Source organism: Leptonychotes weddellii, chromosome 11 (genome assembly GCF_054177405.1).
Source record: "Leptonychotes weddellii isolate Sample4059 chromosome 11, ASM5417740v2, whole genome shotgun sequence".
In the NCBI taxonomy this organism is placed as follows: domain Eukaryota; kingdom Metazoa; phylum Chordata; class Mammalia; order Carnivora; family Phocidae; genus Leptonychotes; species Leptonychotes weddellii.
This window is the reverse complement of record NC_138379.1, coordinates 87,611,552-87,632,949: the sequence shown is the minus strand read 5'-3', so window position 1 is coordinate 87,632,949 and position 21,398 is coordinate 87,611,552. Positions and strand designations below refer to the sequence as shown.

The 21,398-nt window shown below is 39.2% G+C and overlaps 1 protein-coding gene across 3 annotated transcripts in view; it reads left to right on the top strand.

Moving 5' to 3' along the window:
- Positions 1 to 21,398, top strand: part of SIK2 (salt inducible kinase 2) — a 127,246-nt gene that overhangs the window by 76,113 nt on the left and 29,735 nt on the right. For all 3 annotated transcript variants that reach the window (XM_081799487.1, XM_006739201.3, XM_031034405.2), the window contains exon 4: positions 7,972 to 8,133. In XM_081799487.1, coding sequence (XP_081655613.1) covers positions 7,972 to 8,133 — 162 coding nt within the window. The remainder of the gene's footprint in view (positions 1 to 7,971; positions 8,134 to 21,398) is intronic.

Sequence of the window (21,398 nt, the reverse complement as noted above, 5' to 3'; positions counted from 1 at the left end):
CGTCAAATGTGCCTGGCTAATCTGGAGGTTATTTTTATAAAAATTCTAATCGATGAATGAAATCCCCCAAGAGTTCTGAACCTTGATTAAACCTAAGATTTTATAGACCTCCCCCCTTGAAATTGCATACAAAGTTTTATGTGTGTGTTTGTATGTAAGTGTAATTTTTATTAGCTTCCCAATAGGATCTGTGACCAAAAGGTCCCAGGCCAGAGCGTTAAAACAGATCTTTGCTGGAGTAACTAAAGAGGCACCCTGAGACTGGCACTAAGTGAGAAGAGTATGAAAGGGAACTAACATTATCCAGCTAAGAATGAAGCAGATCAGAGGTGATGCACAAGAAAGTGATAGGTTAGATCAATTCTGTGAGGAAAGGTGTATAGAAAAAGAAAGGCAAAGGGCCAGAATTAGACTGTAGTAGTTTTATGTGGTTAAAAGAGAAAGGTCAATTCAATAGGGAGAGATGTCTATTTTGGAACCCAATTAAGTATAAAATATAATTGAAAGGTCATAAAAGATGAGAACTGAGGAAAGGTAATTGGCTTCAGCCTAGAGAGGTTGCTTGTGACTTTAAAGCAATGTCAGTGGAATGTGAAACATAAAAATCATATCATAAGGGGGCACCTGGGTGGCTCAGTCAGTTAAGCGTCTGCCTTCGGCTCAGGTCATGATCCCAGGTTCCTGGGATCGAGCCCCGCATCGGGCTCCCTGCTCAGTGGGGAGCCTGCTTCTCCCTCTCCCTCTCCCCCTGCTCATATGCTCGCTCTCTCTCTTTCTCTCTCTCTCTCTCAAATAAATGAAATCTTAAAAAAAAAAAAAATAAGGGGCTTTTGGGTAGTTAGTAGTTGGGAAAGGAAAGTAGCCTGAGTCAACCCCTGATAATATAATAACAACAATAGTAGCAGTCATAGTGAAATAATAGCAGCTAACATTATTGAGCATTTGTATATGTCAGGCACCACGAAGAGGGTTTTTTCTTTTTTTAAATTGCTTTTTCCATTTAACCTTCACATAACCTTGTGAAGTGTTCTGTTGTTATTCTATTTATCATCATCATCATCATCATCATCCCCATTTTTGGATTAGCAAATGGAGGTTGGTGTGGGGGGGTAGTTTTGTAATGTGCTCAAGGTCACATGGTCAGCAAGTGCAAAGACAGAATTTGAACCCAAGCAGCCCGACTTCTGAGCCTTCATTCTTAACCCCGCCTGGGTGGCGCAGTTGGTTAAACGTCTGCCTTCGGCTCAGGTCATGATCCCAGGGTCCTGGGATCGAGCCCCACATCAGGCTCCCTGCTCAGCGGGGATCGTGCTTCTCCCTCTCCCGCTTCCCCTGCTTGTGTTCTCTCTCTCTCTCTATCAAATAAATAAATAACATCTTAAAAAAATAAATAAAAAAACCCGTACTATTAAATACTAGAAGTATCCGCAATGATGTAAAAGGAATATGGAAGACTTCTATGTACTGCTATAAAATGAAACCGAAAAAGGAGAAATGTTTTTGTATAAGAAGTGGGGAGAATACAATTATATATACATAATTATATATATCAAATGAAGCAAAGGGTAAACAAAAATTAATAAAAAGTTACCTGTAGGCAGAGGAAGGGAACAGGGATAAAAAGCAAGACTTCTTGGATTATATCATGTTGCATAGTTTTAATTTTGGTGTCATTTTAAACATCAGGTAAGTGTTTTACATATTCACAAAATAGACTTACACAAGAGAAATATACCACAAAGAGATAGCTTTTCAAATAACTTTAGAACAATAGAATTTGGACTTTACATTCTTTATTTTTTTGCACTGTGTGTTCTTAGGATGGTGTAATCTCAAGATTAAAAAGAACTCCAAAGAAATTTTAACTTTTAAACTTCATCCAGTAATTTTATTGTTAGTAGTGATATTAGTATAGCTATTTTGACATTATTTCATGTATATTATAGGATAAAACAAGTAATTTATGTTAATGTTAAGAATGAGGATCTTTTATGTAAGAGAAAAAGAAATACACATGTAAAAATCAAAGAAAAGTAATTCCTATAATGGTACATTTGAAATGGAGTGAAGTCATTACTTTTTTTTTTCTTAGCTCTGTCTCTGAAAAGTCTTAGAAGTAATACCAATCCTGCCATAAAAAACACCCTGAGCACCCAGATACCATTCCCCGGTGAAGAGAACCAAGACTTCTTGGAGAAGTGACTGATTCCAAGTTTGGGGCAGGAAGTATTCAAGTTATGCATGAGACAAATTTATTATGCCAGAAAGCAACAAAGGCATTGAATATTTCTGGATTTAAAAAACAAAAACCTATAAAGGGACTCTCACTGGTCAAAGATGGATTTGAGCATCAAAAAGAATAATGACTAATTAATTGAAATAAATTGAGTATATAAGAATCCATGCACCCATTATGATACTTAAGAGAATCCTAAAATAGAAGAAAAACAAAAACAAACATACAAATCTTAATAGTTATCATTGGAGGTAGCCAGTGTACCAACCCCTTACTCTGAAAATTGGTTTAAATTAAGGAAGAAGAATTAAGCACTTATCCTTCCTGACCTATTTTAGTTTTAGTTCAGGATAACTAAATAGCCCTAATTGACAACAGAAGAATTTCATCTAATAGATGTGGCAGGAATAAAATAATTAGAAAGTCACAGTTTTGTAACCCCTAATGAAGTAACTGGTTCAGGTTCAACCACCAGTGAATACTAAAATTAGTGCTGTGGTTCTCCCAAGTACAGCCCCTGTTCCAGTGTCTTAAGCATCAGCTGGATACTTATAAAAAATACATAAATTCTTGGGCCTTTCCAGCACGTGCTGTATCAGAGACTCTAGAGGTAGGTCCCAGCAATCTGTTTTAACAAGGCCTCTAAGGGTTCTGATGTACACTAGAGCTTAAGAACCATGTTAGGAAAAAGATGAGAATGTTTAATTGAAGGATCAAGCTATCACCCCCACGGCTCAGTGACCAACCTTAGCACTCCTAGAAGCGGGAGAACCAGATGTTGTAGTCCTCCAAGTAGATGCACCTATGACATATTCTTGCCACCCTCCAAAAAAATTAAACTTGCATCTATTCTATTCTTTATACTTGAATTCCAAATTATTGGAAATACAGGAGATAAGAGAATAAGTTAAAGCAAGATCATGAGGAAGTAAAAGACAAATCCAGAATGTAGGATGACTGACCTAGTCTCTTCAGCAAGTCAGTAGCCTAGGAAAAGGGGAGGGAGGAAGACTGTTCCAGAAGAAAAGGATTCCAAAGACAAAATAAGCAAATACAGAATGTACATCTTGGGGCACGTGGGTGGCTCCGTCGGTTAAATGTCCGACTCTTGGTTTCAGCTCAGGTCTTCATCTCAGGGTTGTGAGGTCGAGCCCCACATCAGGCTCCGTGCTGGGCGTGGAGCCTGCTTGATTTTCTCTCTACCCCTCCCCCTCCCCAGCTCTCTCTCTAAAAAAAAAAAGTACATCTTATTTGGATCCTGATTCCAGTAAGCCAACTGAGGAGACTTGAATTCAGACTGTGAGTTAGATGATATTAAGGAATTGTTAATTTTGTTAGGCGTGGTGATGGTATTATGGTTATGTAAGAAAATGTTTTTTTTTTTTTAAGATACACAAAAGTATTTAGGGTGAAACAAAGTAATGCGAGCATTTGCTTTAGGTTACTACAGAAGAAAAAAAAAGATATATGAACTATGACAAAATGTTGACAACTCTTAAATCTGGGAGATTCATTATACTATTTTTTCTACTCATGTATATTTGAAATTTTCATAATAAAAAATAGAAAATTTTAAAAGATACCTACAAAAATTTTTATCAGGATATATTTATTCCTGTGCTAGGCTTTATCATGGTGTATTGCAATTGCCTGTTTACTTGTCTGTACCAGTATTTCTCAAATTATCAGTATTGAAAGACCAATTTTTTAATTGTCCAATTTGTCACAGACCATGATTTTTGTAAAATACAAAAAAAATCAATTACTGTAAAAGCAAAGTGAGGAAAGGACATACAAAATATAACCTTAAAAAGTTTTCTTATTAAAGTCAACAAAATTACATTTCACTTATCAGAACAAATTTAAACATAGGATAAAGCAGTTTTTTAATTGTACCGATCAAAAATACACATACAGGCAATTAGTATGGAAAATTGCTGTTACACTCAAGGTTGTTCTGTAACCATAATTAAGTTTTTTTTTTTTTTAAAGATTTTATTTATTTGATAGAGAGAGACACAGCGAGAGAGGGAACACAAGCAGGGGGAGTGGGAGAGGGAGAAGCAGGCTTCCCACCGAGCAGGGAGCCCGATGCGGGGCTCGATCCCAGGACCCTGAGATCATGACCGGAGCCGAAGGCAGACGCCCAACCGACTAAGCCACCCAGGCACCCCCATAATTAAGTTTTTCATGCGAAACATGAATATGCTTTTTGCATGTTACCTTGAGGACCTTGTGTATTAACGAGCATGGGTTGAGAACAGTGCCCCTCACAGAGGATGAGGAAGTATACCTAAACCAATGTGATTTCGGCCACAGGTTTTTACCTCAGTTACTTCTGTTACTGATTTCTCAGCAGATGGTACAGTTTTCAGGGATGCCCACACTGCAGAAAACATACAGAATGAGGAAGGGAGGAGTGAACATACCAACCTCTTGAAGCAGGCAGTCTTAATCTCTGGAACGTGGATGTTGTCATTTTTCTCACAGTGTGTTATATATTTATTGTTATGCGATTCTAGCTTTACATGGTAATTTTAGGTTCAGGCATACCATTCCTCCCGCCCACCCCCCCACAGTACCTTTCCTGCCAGGCTCCAAAGCTTTTCATCCCCCCTGGCTAGGGTGGTATTAATTTGGACTGATCGCTTCAAAAACGTCTGTACTCTAGATTCTCTTGCGCTTCCTAGGACTCATTTTGTAGGTGACAGTTTGTTGTTGTTCCTTCCCCCATATACTTATATTTGTTCACATTGGATCTGTTAGGTTTCTCTATGTTGCCAGAATCACAAAAATTTTTCCAATTAATTCACATTGATTCAGCATTTTCTTTCTTTTCTTTTCTTTTTTTATAGAGATTTTATTTATTTGTGTAGAGAGAGAGCACAAGCAGGGGTAACGGCAGGCAGAGGAGGAAGCTGGCTTCCCGCTGAGCAAAGAGCCTGATGTGGGACACTATCCCAGGGTCCTGGGACCATACATGACCTGAGCCAAAGGCAGATGCTTAACTGACTGAGCCATCCAGGTGTCCCTGACTCAGCGTTTTCAACAGAAAGAAATTTTGTCTCTCTGAAGAGTCATTTATTTGTCTATGAAAAAATTGTCTCTTTAGAGCTACAGCTTAAGTGGCATTTGGTGTGGAATTTCTGCAAAGATAACACTAGTAACTAGCCAAAAGATAATCCTGTACAGAAAACACGTTGCATTTCCCTCAGTAAGTTGTATTTGCCCACAGGGCCAACCCTTTGTTATAGATTTCCCCGTTCATCCAATATAGAAATGAGGCTCTGGTTTACTCTTATGAACAGATAGTACATAGTTTACTTGGTAGTTAACTTAGACATAGTCACTCTGATGACAGGTTGGACATTCTGACTGAAAAGTCTATATATTCTTAAATTTTTATTTTTTTTCCCCGGTAGAATTCTGAATGGCTATTATGTGTGCTCTGTAAAGGCAAAAGGAAAATGTGGGGAGCTGATCATCTCAATTTGTGATTATAGCAGATGAAGAAACATATGCAAAATGTCTGCTTACATTTTTTTTATTTGAGTATAATTTACACACAATGTTACGTTAGTTTCAAGTGTACAACTTGGTGGTTTGACAAGTTCATACATTATTCTGTGTTCTGCACAAGTGTGGCTACTGTCTGCCCCATTACATCACTATTACAGTATCGTTGATTGTATTCCTTATGCTCTGCTGTTTATTCCTGTGACTTACTCACTTCAGCCTGTAGCTCCCTCTCCCCTTCACCCATTTGGCCCAACCCCACACCCTTGTCTGCCGTCTGTTCTCTGTATTTATAGGTCTGATTTTGCCTTTTTTGTTTTGTTTTCCTATAGCTGATGTCAGAGAAATTACTGCCTGTGCTCACTTCTAGGATTTTATGTTTTAGATACATTTAGGTCTGTCTGCTTACATTTAAAGCCTCTAACATCTAATATTCTATATTTTATAATGGTTGATGATACCATCCATGACCAGACCTTAATCAGCTAAGTATTTAATAAAAACTGTGCCTCTGATGTTTTGTACATAGTACTAAAGCAGTGTGGGGAGTACTAAAGAAAATAATACGGCCCCTATCTTCAGAAAGCTTAAGTGAAGGTATCTTATTTTCTAACACACAGTGTGTTAGAATTAAGGCTGTGTGTGTGTGTGTGTGTGTACACCCAAACACATACGCACTTTGAGATATTTATGCGATATATGCAGGTAACTACAGTGTGAGCCAATGTGTTGTCAGTGATAAGGAGTTCAGAGTATAGAGATTAGTTCTACTTGAAGTGACGAGGAACTGTTTAAGGGCAAGGTGGCATTTGAGCAGGGTTTGAAAGGATAGGATTTCAGCCCGAGTCTAGTAAAGAAGCTTGATACGGTTTTTTAAAGTTTATTAACTTGAGCGTGGATTGAGAACAGTGCCCCTCCATGGTTAGAGTGAAGTAACCATTCACTTACCAGTTGTATGAATTCAGCCAGATTACGTAACCCCTCTGATCTTCAGCTTTCTCATCTATAAAATGAAAATTAGAATAATAGTTATCATAGAGGGTTTTTAGGAAGATTAAGAGGAATACAGTGATACGAACATGCTTTATAAACTGTAAACTGCTGTACAAATGTTAATTTTATAATAAATATTGAGGATATCCTGAGCCAAAGCCATGGACTCTAAATATCAGTAAACCACATAGCCTAGAGCAGAAAATTTATGGAGATGGCTGAATATTCATTCACCCATACAATTCCTAAGTTGGGAAAATAATCTTAAATTTTTGAAAAGCCTTTCAAGATTTCTGCTGACCCTTCCCCCTCAAAAGATCGTTTCAGAGGCCTTTTAGATGTTCAGGCGAAACTTGAATGAGCTATAATGTTTTGTTTTATTGAGTTCATATAAACATATGCAGAACTAATTTTCAGATAAACTGCTTTAGCAGAGATTATAACATTATACAAAGGTAGCTAATGTATGTTGCAAAGTATATTTGCTTAGAGAACATGGCTATCATGTTTGATTTAGAGAACAAGTCTTGGGTAAATCATAAGTGCTCCACCAAACAAAACAGAGTGTGAATTATTTAAGCTACTTCCAGGGACCACTGAATCTTATGTTACAGGTGGCTTCTATAATAACTGCAGGAAATGATTGCTTAAAAGAAAGACACCTTTTGTCTGATGAGATGTCAGAAAAGGGATTCATGGGGTTTTTGTTTTGTTTTTTTTTTACATAAATTTTGTTTTTTAAATATGGTTAGGAAAAATGTTCAGCAAACTTGTAAACAGAACAGAGAGAGTGCTTAGACATAAAAAAGCATTGTGAGTTATATTGTGAATATTATGCCACTTGCTGTTGTCTGGTCTTGGGCTTTCTCCATTTATCTGGACTCCAGTGAAATATGATTGGAATTACTTTTCTCAAGGCAGGGAACTTGGAAAACAGCATGTTACTTGAACACTCACTCCTGTTCATTTAAAAAGCTTTTGAATAGGTGAAGGGGATTAAAGTACACTTATCTTGATGAGCACTGAGTAATATATGGAATTGTTGAATCACTGTATTGTACACCTGAAACTAATATAGCACTGTATATAAACTACACTGGAATTACAATAAGATAAATAAAAAGATAACTTTTTGAGGAGAAAAAAATTCTACCTACTAATAGTGGGGATTTTTTGTTGGTTGGTTGGTTTTGGTGAATAATCCTAAATGCTCTCCTTTTTTACAGACTACCTTGCTAATCATGGCCGGTTAAATGAGTCTGAGGCCAGGCGCAAATTCTGGCAAATCCTGTCCGCTGTTGATTATTGTCATGGTCGGAAGATCGTGCACCGTGATCTCAAGGCTGAAAATCTCCTGCTGGATAGCAACATGAACATCAAGCTAGCAGGTAGCTGGGACGCAGCTGGCTCTAACATGACCAGACACGAGCCACTGTCCTTGGTGTGTGTGCAGGCAGAGGTTCAGGAACATTTCTACCAGTGACATCAGGCTTTCTTAAAGTGTGTTTTACTCATAGTTCTAAGTGTAATGACAAGTAAGAGAAATTGGTTTATTGCTAATGTACATGGTGGCAGGACTGGGGTCTGATTTGTGGCCAGGTCCCTTGCGCCCTGCTGGAGGAGGTCCGTTTGTCTGGGTGTGTGTGAGGTAGGGGACTGGGAGCCGGACCAGAGGAGCAGTACAGGATCACGCTGGTGCTCTGCCTGCCCTCCTGGTTATGGGTGATTGTGCAGAGAGGTCACAGCCGGAGAAAAGACAGTGATAGAAGTCTAATGCCTGGCTCTGATACAGTCAGGTTTTGAGTTATAACATGGAGGTTGAGGGTACAGAGATTATTTTGCTAGTTTTTCTCCTACAGTTTTCACAATTGTAAAAGGTTTTGTATTTTATAGTCCAAGTTTCTTTATCCATATGGTCAAGAATTCAATAAATATTTATGCATCAGGTACTGTGCCATGCTAGGTATACTGGGGATACAAATCCTCTAATTCTAAAAGTCTAGTGGGGAGATAAAAATAATTAAAATACAATATGTTGCCCAAAAATGTATGTACGAACTGCAATAAGAATCTAGGTGAAGGAATAGCGCTCTACCTGGAGGCTTCACAGAGAGGGAACTATTTGAACTTAGGCTTGAGGGATGAGTTAGAAGCTTGCCAGGAAGATAAACGGAAGTAGGATATTGCACACAGGCAAACTGTGTAAATACCACAGGTATAAGGGAAAGAGATTGAGATTGGTGTGGTGGGGAACTGTAGCTCAGTATTAGTGAAATGTGAAATCTGTAGGCACAGGGTATTGACACAGGAGGAACAGGTAGGCAAAGAGCAGAATATGAAGGGCCTTGAACACCATGAAAAAGATTTCAGAGTTTATTCTGTTGGAAATAGGGAGTGCAACCTATTGAAAATTGTAGGATGGGATGGAAGTGAAGGTGGGACTGGGCTACTATGATTAGATTTGCATGTTGGAAGGAGGTTTCTATCTGGCAGCAGGGTGAAGATGGGTAGGAGGCGTGGGTAAGACTGAAGGCAAGAAGATTAATAAGGAATCTAAGGCAGTAGTCCAGTTAAAATGTGGATCTGGGCTAGAGTAGCAGCAGCAGAGGTTGTAGGTGTGGAAGGGAGATTCATTTCAGTTAGGGTATTGAAGAAGATAAGGGGTTTGAAGCAAAAGTTTAGCAAAGTTGCAAGTGGTGGTGTTTTGTTCTAGGATTGTTAAAGAGGAACAGAGGGACATCCAGATGAGAGGAGCTGACCAAGAAATTATTTGCTGACTAGCTAGGTTGGATACTCATTGGACTCCTAAGCTTAGGGACAAAACAACAGCCTTGGTTTGCTGTATTGCGGTATAAAATAGAAGATAAAAGCATCTAATTTGTGCATGTAACTGGTTTATTTCTATGCCATTTCCCATTAGTTTTTGCCTTGGGCATTTGAGGGAAAGCAAATAATTAATTTTTACTTACTTTATTTTAACTTTTACTTTAATGTTAATAATTAATTTTAAATGCCAATGTTACATATGGTTCAGGGAGGTAATGGATTTTCCATTCTGCAGGCTATGACTTTTTTTTCTAATGGGATTGCCTGAATAAGACAGTTTTTTAAGTTAATCTGTTTCATTCCCATTATATATATAAAGATTTGTATTGATTTGTCTTTTCTGTTTTGAAAGTGCAATCCACAGTATTGGTGTTTCCATAGTTTCTTATGTGTGTTCACTTCTCCCATTTGTGGTTTTGTTTTTTGTTTTGTTTTTTCTCTTCTTCTTTTGGCCCTTCTATTGGTCTCATTCATCTCACTCCTGTTTGCCATTCTTCAGGAGTGCACTTCCCTGGGACTTTTTTTTACTTTTTGGAAGCATCTGCTGCCCTCAAATTGTTGTCTTCAGAGAAGGCTCTTGTTTTTTGAAGTCCTTAACTCTGTAGAAAGAAAGAGGAAACCCCTGCTTCACCTTCATATTCCTTTATCACTAAAACAAAAAATTCACAAAAACATACTTCCAAGGAGTTCTGGGAGTCTTTTTAGGCAGAGAAAGGTTAGCAGTGTGAGTCATATGCTATAGAAATTACAGAGTGCTCTGTCACTAACATCTCAAAAGAAAATGTCAAAGTAGAACACCAAAGAAACTTGCAAACAAAATATACAGAATATTCCTTTAAGGTTATAACCAAGTTTTGCCTGGCTATAATACGTCTCTTATAATTTTGGCATATAATATAGGTAGATCAACTCAGTATTTCTAATGTCATTATGTGGTATTCACAGCTAGGTCTCTTTGACCTCAGGAAGCAAAGATTCTGAGTTTTCAAGCATTATTGGTAAGTTTTTCCTCAAGGGTTACTCACTAACTGAATTTTGGGTTTTATCATTCAGTATTCATCCATCGAGTCTCATTGATTCCATTACCTCACAAGTGGAGACATGCACGCGCACACACACACACGCAGTATATCTTAGCACTCAAATATCCTCTTGTCCACGTTTTTCTGTCATCCTCACCACCATTTACCCCAAATTTTAGTAAATGTTTATGAAGCATCTACTATGTTCCTAGGCTAAGTCCTGGAGATTGAAGTATTTCAAGATGAAAACGATAACAATGCAAAAAAGTTCAACTCTGCTCTCACCTGGAGGAGTTAACCCAAAACCAGAGCTTTCACTAAATATAATACAAGAAGAAAATTGTGAAGGCCATGAGGCTAGGAGAAAGACTAACTCTTCCTGGAAGAACCAGGGAAATGATTAGCTAAGACTTGATTAAGAAGGGGACAGAAGGAGAGAAAAGCAAAGGGGGTATGAGGTAGGGATGGCGGATCCAAGCAGGTTTCAGCATATGCAAAGGCAGGTAGGCCAGAGAACTCAGACTGTGTAGGGAAGCTGTGGACCAGAGCTAGTGGGATCTAAGTGCCAGTGACAAAGGATAGGGAAAGAGCCTGGACAGGTAGGCAGAGCTACGTCATGAAGAATTTCACATCAGAAGTTTATATGTGTTTCTCTGTGCTTAAAGAATTTCTCCAGAATGTTTATTTTTATCCATAGATTTTATAACTTTTTTATAGTCCTGCTTTCCTTTAAAAACATCATCTTCTGATCTCTGAGGAATCTTCTTGAATTTTAAAGAATTCCAATGCATGTAGGAAAGATGGGACTCCATGGAAAGATTGCAAGAACTCAGAATAAAAGGCAGAATTATTCCCTCAAATTATACTTTGCTTGTTCTCCTTATGAAGATCTCTTTTAATTGCTAAATGGGCTGAATAAATGAACTATTTTAGCTATCTTGTATGTTGAAATTGAAGAGAAAGTGCAAACCAAAACTAGGTGTAAATTACAATATTTTGTAATTTACAAAAAAGAAAATGGGGTAGAAGTGTAAAATGTGGTTTATTTTAATAAGTACAGAAACATGGCTTTGAAATCATTTTCTAATTTATGCTCCTCCTGTGGATAAAGACTTCAGACACTGATGAGCCATGGATCCATCCATACCCATGTGTGTTCATTGCCTCAATTATGACACCTCCGGCCTTTGCAGAATACGAGGCAGAATGCAAGGAAATATTGGTTTTCATTAATTGTAGTAGTTGTGGTAATATTTCCTCCTATTTTGGCTATGACTGTTCAGGCATCAAGTTGAGAATAAATAGATGAAGGACTTTTAGTTTTATTCTTCGCCTTTCCTAATCTGAAATGTTTATAATAAATACTTAGATAAAGATAAAAATGTATGAACTAGTTGGAGGAAGTTTTCAGAAAATATCACCATTCAAACAAGGCTTCTACGTAAAGAATGTGGAGTGTGATAGCAGACAGTATTGGTGGAGACTCTGGCTGTGCCCCTTAGTGGCTGTGTGACCTTGGGCTGATTATTTACACTCACTGAGCCTCTGTTTCCATATGTATGAAACAGATTAATCTGTTTCTCAGGAATATTGCAGGGATTCATGATAATGTTAGAGACAGGGGGCTAGTAGGTAAGAGTATGGTCTCTAGAACCAGACTACCTGGCTTTGAATCGTGGTTATGCCACTTACTAGATGGGTGACCTTGGACACATTACCTAACGTCTCTGTCCTCAGTTTCCTTATCTGTGAAGAGGGAATGATTGAAGTTCATATCTCACAGCGGTTACTAGTTAATATTTGCAAAGTACTTAGAACAGTGCCTGGCACATAGTTAATGCTATTTAAGTGTTTGTTAAATAAATTGTTGATTAAAGTTCCTGGCACCATGTAAACACTCAGTAAAAGGTAGCTATTCTTTGTATTCAGTATATAATTGATTCCATGTGAAAACAAGTCTTGAAAATTCTGATAACCATATAACCCCCCTCACCATGTTTTTTTTTTTAATTACCAAGGCCTTAAAGCCTTAAAATATCAAAGGAATAAGACAAGTTTATCATTTATATTCTAAATTGTCTGTACTTGATACGATTTTTTTTTTCTAAGAGGGACCTTAAACATAGTGATGTGTAATAGCCTGATAGATCTGACCTGTGCATCACAAGTCACTTGTCTTTGGCCCAAGAGGGATGCTTCCTTCCTTTCTGAATTGACCCATGACCTCCGAGTAACCCATCATCTCTCATTATTGTTTCTAACAATCTTCCTGTTCACAAGAAGACCTTGAGACAGGGTTTCTGTACATATAATTCCAGCTTTATGCCCTGGAACCAAAAAAAGGCTAGGGGAGGCTGAGATAGGTAGTAAAATATTTATTAGAAGTCTTCTATTTGCTATCCTCCTGCCACTGGTATTATGTAAAAAGAGTTCTGCGTCAGCAAGCACAGTGAGACCTCCTCTTTATCCTTCAAGCCCACTGAGCACCAGGAACACATTAAGCCTGGGCTGTGGAAGACGGCTCACAGGGTTTTGTTGAGTTTTGTTTTGTTTTGTTTTGTTTTTCCCCTCTTCTTCTCCCTCCCCGCTCTCCACCCTATTTGGGGCTAAGGAAGACCATTTATTTGCTCCTTAGCTCACTGAACTCCCTCACTGCACAAATTGATGCCTCACACTGGTCAGCAGGATCACATTTCATCTCAGCTGTGGTGACCATTCCCGTTGCCCTCCTGTCAGGTAGAGAGGGGATCACTGACGTTTGGAAGGAAGCTGTGCAGCTGGCGGGCAGCAGAGCACACGGTGACGTCAGTGCCGGCCGACCCCTGTGCCGCTGGTGTCATGTGTCAGCTTCATCTCCATCGCTGTCCTGCCCTCGTTTGTCAGCTTTCACTCTGATTGTCTTCTCTGCTCCTGTTATAATAATTACAGAAGAGGTGTATCTCTCCAGCGAGCCTGGAGAATTCTGAATTCTCCTGGTAATTTTAGAAACGAGGATAAAATTAACCCTAAAGCCATCTGCTGCTCTGTAGGAGAATGTTTTTAATTATAAATTAGACATTATAACACACTGCTGGAGATTTGAAATTGCCTCGGTGTGGTGTTGCTTCTTAGAAGTCGTGTACTTTTCCTTAGCTCAAAGACTGGTTTTCAGTGTTTTGTTTTTTCCCTTTTCAGAAAAAGTTAGTTTACCTAATGACTTCTTCTATTTAGTCTTTAGGTCATTTAAATAAAAATCCTGAAAGTAGTAATTATAATCATTTTGCAACAGTAACAGTGACAGACTGTTGAACATCTTCTGTATGTTTCTCACAACCTTTGTTTTGTTCTCTGTTTCCTGGCTAGTTGAAGAGAGGTCTGGGGACCAGCAGCATGAGCATCACTTTGGAGCTTATTAGAAATGCAGAGTATCAAGCCCAACCCTAGACCTGCTGAATCAGAATCTGCATTTTAACACATTGTCCAGGTGGTTTGTATGACTGCTCATGTTTGATCTATTTCATTCCAGCAAGCACAACGGAATTCTTTTGTGCTTGGTTCCCATCAGACAGTAATCATCAGGATCAGCTTATTTACTCTGTGTAAGGTCCTGTTATTCCTAAAACATTGGCCCTTTGTTAATGATATTTGGGCGCAGATAACTTAGATAATTTAGTGATGACAGTAATAATAATTGGCATCTGTTACCAGTAAGATAAAGGTCAATCAGTCACTTTCAAAATAAGCAGACAATAATAGCAGCTCTAGTACTGTTTTCAAATATATCCATAGTCTGTTACTGGTTAGTTAGATAAGAGGTAATTAGAGGACTCACCTTTTGAGGCCAAGTTCATGTTCATGAGAGTCCGTCAACAGTAATTGAATCAGTTCTGTGGTTAAACAATCTACTCCAAACCCTCTCTTCTGTAGACATTTTAAGCCCCACAGAAACCAGGTGAGAGAATATGGATATATTAGGAAATCTCAAAACCACTGTTAAGAGTAAAACCCCTGGAGAATGTGCCTTCGTGTTAGGGCTGTGGGCACGAGTTATCTCACATGAAAGGACAAGATGTCTATTCAACACATTGTGCATTCTTAAAGAGAATATGGATTCCTAAAATGAATGTAGGTATATGTTTCTGACATTTACTTTGTAGACAGTTATTTCCATTCGCTTATGAAGGTTGCTGTTGACATAGCATCTAATAGTGTAGAGAAGAGAAAGCCCTCACTTGCCAAGTTCTGCTGGCGGAGGGATAAATTAGAAAACCTCTCCTCTCTACTAATGTAAAAGATTTTTCCTGGGTTTATGACAGCCTTACCTCCAACTTTGGGTTGGATTAAACTTCTCTGGCTGGTGACATTCTTGGAACATCTGTGATATAGTAAAAAACAAACAACAACAAAAAAACCCACTTGGCTGGCAGTTTAAAAAACCTGTATTTGAATACTGGCTAAGCCACTCATAGCTGGTGATACTTGGGCAAGTCATTTAACCACTCTGAACTTCAGTTTCCTTTGTTTGTAAGACAAGGACAGTCACATCTCACAGGGCTGTCATCACAATTAAACGAAATAATATATTAAAAAAATACCAAGTATGTAATGCCTGATCCAGTGTAGGCATGACGTAAATGTTTTTTTGGATTTGATTATAACTCCTAAACCATGTTGAAGGACGAGTTGTCATTTGTTTCTAAAACTTCTTATGATTTCATATTAAACTTTCTTAAAATTAAGTTGAGATTCTTTGAGAAAGCTGTTTTTTTCCTACTGTGTTTAAGAATGTTGAAAATCATGATTGATCTGACAAACTCAAGGTATGTTATGAGGGCGAGTTCGCTTACTCCCCACACAAATGACAAATTACTGCAGAGGAAAGAAACTTTTTATATCTTCAGAATTTTGTCAGAGTTGCTCAATCTTGTATGAATAAAAATAGTATCAAAATAACACTAGACTGAACCCTGGATTGGAGTGAGAAGTATCAGTATGAATTCATGGGTTTTTTAAAATACATATACATATAGAAAGGTACAAGAATAAATATGGGGGGGGTGTATACATGTATTTTAGCATTCGGACATATATTTCCAGCTCTCTCTGCTGACAGGGCCTAGGAGCAGTGACATCCAGCTGCAGTGAGTACATCTAGGTCCTAGTCTTGGTTTCTAAATACCATTCTTCTGTAAAAGGAACCTGGGTTCCTTGGAAAAGTGGTTGATTCCAGAGCTGGGGCAGGGAAAATAGAAAATGAGCCTGGAACTTCTTCTGGTGCCAGATATAAGGAAATATTTAAAATGAAATTTTAAAAAGATGAGGGCATGTTGAAAGGATACAGAAGCCAACCTGAATTAGCTTCTCATGGCCAAAGCTAGAACTATTTGAGCATCGAAATAAATAACAATAGTACTGAGTTTATTCAAAGAATAAAATGCTTATGACAAATACAATGACAATATGATAAATAAATGATTTAATGAATAAATGAAAGGGGAAGATTAAAGAAGAATTGTAATTAAGTGTAGAAGACATGGGGAAAATGAACGCTCACCATTAGAACACTACAGTAATGGTTGCTGCAATCAAGATCTACCAATGAATGCTATAGTGATAGGTGGAAAATTTGAGAAACAGGATCTTTATAGTCTCAATGTATCTTCTCTAATATATTTATTAATTATAAAAGGGAAAATAGTAACTTTACAGTGGGGAAAGCCAGCAGAAAGCACCTTAATCAAGAGATCAGGGGCGCCTGGGTGGCTCAGTTGGTTAAGCGACTGCCTTCGGCTCAGGTCATGATCCTGGAGTCCTGGGATCGAGGCCCGCATCGGGCTCCCTGCTCAGCAGGGAGTCTGCTTCTCCCTCTGACCCTCCTCCCTCTCATGCTCTCTGTCTCTCATTCTCTCTCTCTCAAATAAATAAATAAAATCTTTAAAAAAAAAATTAAAAAAAAAAAAAAAAAGAGATCAGAGTTACCCCCTCCCCAGTAATTAGACATAGTCCCATGCATCTACTGATACAGTGCACTGAGAAGAGCTCCTCACCTCTTGATGTTCCCCCCAAAAATCCATAATCTTAATCCAGTCATGAGAAAACACCAGGCAAAACCAGACTGAGGGACAGTCTACAAAATATGTGACCTGTACTGTTCGTTGTAAGGGAAGACCCAAGAACGGTTCCAAGTTGGAGAAGCCGAAGGAGGCATGACCACTAAATGCACTGTAGAATCCTGAACTGAGAGGGCACATTTGTGAAAAACTGGTGTCTTAATAAGGTCCGTGGTTTAGTTAATAGTACTGAGTCAGTGTTACTTTCTTAGTTTTGATAATTTTACTAATATAGTTATAAAAAATGTTAGCATTAGGGGAAGTTGGGTGAAGGGCATAGGGAATTCTCCTTACTATATTGTTGCTACTCTTCTGGAAATCTAAAATTATTTCAGAATTGAAAGTTAAATAATACCGTAGTGAATCCAACATTACATGGCGTTAAGTTTTTTGACGGAAAACAGGACACAAAATGTCCGAGGGACGTAGCAGCCATCATTTTAGGTATTAACTTGCAGGTCAGAGGTAGAGAATACATGAAGCTGGTGGACCAGTGTTTCATTTCCAGCAAGACCAGGCCGGATCAAAGGGGACTGCCCAAGTTACTCTTTTCCTAATGGTTTCCAAAAGTCAGATGATAATGTGGGGTCTTATGTTATCCTCTGTCATTGGGAGGCTGTCTTCCGTGTTTGCACAGTGGTTAACACATGTACTCATTCAAATGTTGAAGGAAGGGAGGGAGGAAGGAAGGAATTTGGTTGGTGTGATGAACACTAACCCACTGCATTTGAATAAAAGGCAATAAACAAATCCTGCCCAGCTATGCCATTTCTGTATGGCATCACTCTTGCTCACCCCTCATGCACTCTTAGATGCTGTTAAGCAGAAAGCTGCAGACTGAATAAAGCAAATTAGCCAGGTTCCTATGAAGAAATAAAAGGGCTTTTTTAAATTTTATTTTATTATGTTAGGTTAATCACCATACATTACATCATTAGTTTTTGATGTAGTGCTCCATGATGCATTGTTTGCGTATAACACCCAGTGCTCCATGCAGTACGTGCCCTCCTTAATACCCATCACCAGGCTAACCCATCCTCCCACCCCCCTCCCCGCTAGAACCCTCAGTTTGGTTTTCAGAGTCCATAGTCTCTCATGGTTCATCTCCCTCTCCGATTTCCCTCCCTTCATTTTTTTTTTTTAAGTGCCTTTCCATTGCCACTTCTCAAACCTGACAATTATTAACTTGTTCAAAAATATTTAGCTGCATATCACGGTGCCAGGGAAGGACGTAAAGGTGGTGGCTAAAGGGGGGCTCTGTAGTCACACGTGGTTTCTGTTCCAGGTCTTCAGTCTTTACCAAGGTATTTAACTTTCTACCCTCACTTTCTCCTAAAATAAGGATACCTCATAGGGTTTTTAAGAAGAAATCCTCTTTAGAGACCTTAGATCAGCTTCTGGCCCATAGTAAGCACTTACAAAAGAGAAGATGACAACGTAGTCATTCAGCAAACCTTTATTGAATAACTACTGTCTACAGCCCGCATGCTGAGTGCTGGGAGTACAGATATGTATCATTTCTCCCTTCCCTTCTCAAGAAATTTAGTCTGTTGGGGGAAATAGATAAATAAAACAGTAAGAATAATTGCTCTTTTCCTCTTGGGTTGCTTACTCAGTATGTTTCAATAGCATGCCTAAAGCATATCTACTTATAAGTCTACTTGTCTACATATACCCATTCGTTGTAACTTATAATAACTTGATGAAGTGTAGATATTGTCCCCATCTTGCAAATGAGGAAACCAAAGCTCTAAGAAGTAATTTGCCCAAGATCACACATTTGCCCAAGCTAAGTGGACAACCGAGGATTTGATCCTCATCTACCGTCATGACTCCAAAGTCTTCCTTAACCCACCTCATATGATTACAAATACAATGTTTAAATGCTTGGACAAGGTTATAGAAGACATCTGGGGACGCCTGGGTGGCTCAGTCAGTTAAGCGTCTCTCAGTCTCTGCTCAGGTCTTGATCTCAGGGTCATGGAGTTCAAGCCCCACGTTGGGCTCCACACTGGATGTGGAGCCTACTTAAAAATAATAATAATAATAATAATAATAATAAAGGCATCTGCATATATGCAACTGTAATAGCTTTAGTGAACCCAGTTGTCTTTTGGCATTTCTTTTAATGTTTCCACTGGCTCATGTTTTATTTTCTTCATTTCCCGACAGGAAACAGAAGTAAGTATCTGCTTAATCCCACTCTCCTTATAAGTTAACAGACATTTTCTTTGTCCTAGTTGTGTAAAGCCACAGTTGAGACTGGGCTACCGTAGGCACAGCTGTGCTTTCCTAGCTCTTGCTCTCTTCTTGCCTATGAGGCATACCAGTGAGAGCCTCCGTAGTAAGGAGGCCAGGCCACCAGGCCCCATCACTCCTTTGAGATGACACTTTCCACCAGAGTCCAGGGAAGGGCAGATTGTAGGAGTTCTGTAATGGTTCTTGAGACATTAAAACTTTACAGTGTTATTTGGAGGGTATCCTCAACTTGCATGAGCTAAAACTCATCCTGTGATTATGGTTTAAATAGAGCAATTACTGGACCTATTTCAGGATCTCCAAACACACATCCTAGAGCTTCTGGTGCTTCTCTATGTAAGTGAAATTAACATTTTCCTCTTCAAATGTTATTTGAACATATAGTCTTTGACTCATTTGAGAGTATAGTTTTTCTAGAAAATTAGAAATGTGCATCAATAAGGACATATGGGTTATGATGTCATAGGAGTGGTTAGTCATGGAGGTGGACTTGAGAAGATAAGACCTCTCCTTTCCTTTTGGAAAGCAGAGTGTAGGACTGAGCTGTGGTCCCATTATGAAGGGAGAGGTTCTCATTGCCTCCTACTCCTGGATGCCAGGACCAGAGCATGGTGGTGTTCCACCAGCTGTAGACAGTGTCTGAGGCTCTTCCCCACGTGCACCCTCATTTGTCTTCTGAACCCTCAGGGTTCTCTGCACTTTTCTGCCCTTCCTGTACACTTTCTCAGAACCTTTTTCTCTGAAAGGTAGTAGTTGATAATGATGGCTTCACGAAAGCAGGGAGCTGACATTTGACATCTATGTTCCAGGCACTTTACATGTTTAACCTCATTTAAGCCTCACAGCATCCTGTCTGGGTAGGTGGATTATCACTACATTTATAGATATAAAAACTTAGATTCGGGGAAGTTAAATAATCTACGAAGGCGACCTGAAGCTAGAAAAGTGGGAAAAGTGGAACTCCGCTCTAGTTCTCCCTAACTTGAGAGTTTGTACTCTGCCGTAGGGCTGTGGTGCTGGGGATGGTGACTCCTCTTCCTGTCACTACTGCTTGCCGCCAGTGGGTGTGTCTGGGAGCTAGGAGAATGCTTCACCTACAGTGTACTGTGTGCCGTAGTGTCAGGGTGTGACTAGAGTGTGAGTTTATGTTAACTCACTGATCCTCACAACTTGGGGACTACAGATAGGGAAACCAAGGCTCACAGAGACTGATACAAAGTCACATAGCCAGTGAGTCTGGCACTGGCAACTCGATCCAGTCCTCTTAGAACACCTTTTATTTTATTGTTTAAAGATGTATTTATTTTAGAGAGAGAGAGAGAGAGCACAAGCAGGTGGGGCAAAGGGAGAGAGAGAGAGAGAGAATCTCAAGCAGATTCCTCGCTGAGCACTGATCCCTGTGCGGGGCCTAATCTCAGGACTCTGAGATGGTGACCTGAGCTGAAATCGAGAGTTAGGCATTCAACCAACTGTGCCACCCAGCTGCCCCTTAGGACACCTTTTGAAGCTCGCCATCCATGCAGCACTGTATACTAGCTGAGAGTAGATCCAGTTTACTAAGGAGTGTCCTGTCAGCAGTGTTTACAACAGAAGGCAGTATTCGTATAACTTACAAAATAATAGGAATTTGTTTCCTCAGTAAGAGTAGAGCTTGGCAAAAGGGTACAAGCTTGCATTTATACCAAAACTCACTGAAATTTGTCTTCTGTAGTTTTCATGCTTAGTGAAAGCATCTGAGGACAGTGTTTCCAAAGAGCCTGCTGTCTCTCAAAGCTGTAGATTCGGTATGACTAATGTCATAAAAGGAAGGCCATTAACTGTAGAGAGGTATAATGCCACTGCACTCCATAAATGAGTGAATAAGTGACACTGGTGACAGGTGGCTTGTGGCTGGCGGGCCAGAGAGCCAACACCTGCTAGTGAGCTAATCAGACACATACCTGCCTAAGTCAGAGTGTGTAGGCCAACGCTTAGAGAATTGTTACCTAAGAAACACTATACTCAGTTGCCTTAAAGGTTATATATCCTGCTACTCTGGGTAATGGCTGCAAGAGCAGCCAGTCACTCAGTTGGGTTTAGGTAAATAGCCTAAAATTTTACTCATTTGTTTCTTTCTTTATAGACTATAAAAGACAAAGAGCTCTTGGGGTGCCTGGCTGGCTTAGTCGGTAAAGCAGTGTGGCTCTTGATCTCGGGATCATGAGTTCAAACCCCATGTTGGGCATAGAGCTTACTGAAAAAGAAATTTTTTTTAATTAAAAAAAAAAAAAAAGACGGAGAGCTCTTAATCATGGAGTAATTGAAATTCTAAGATTTTCAAATTCAAGTAGGTTGTCTACACCAATGGACTTAAAAATACATGATTCTAGGGGCGCCTGGGTGGCTCAGTCATTAAGCGTCTGCCTCCGGCTCAGGTCACGATCCCGGGGTGCTGGGGTCGAGCCCCGCATCGGGCTC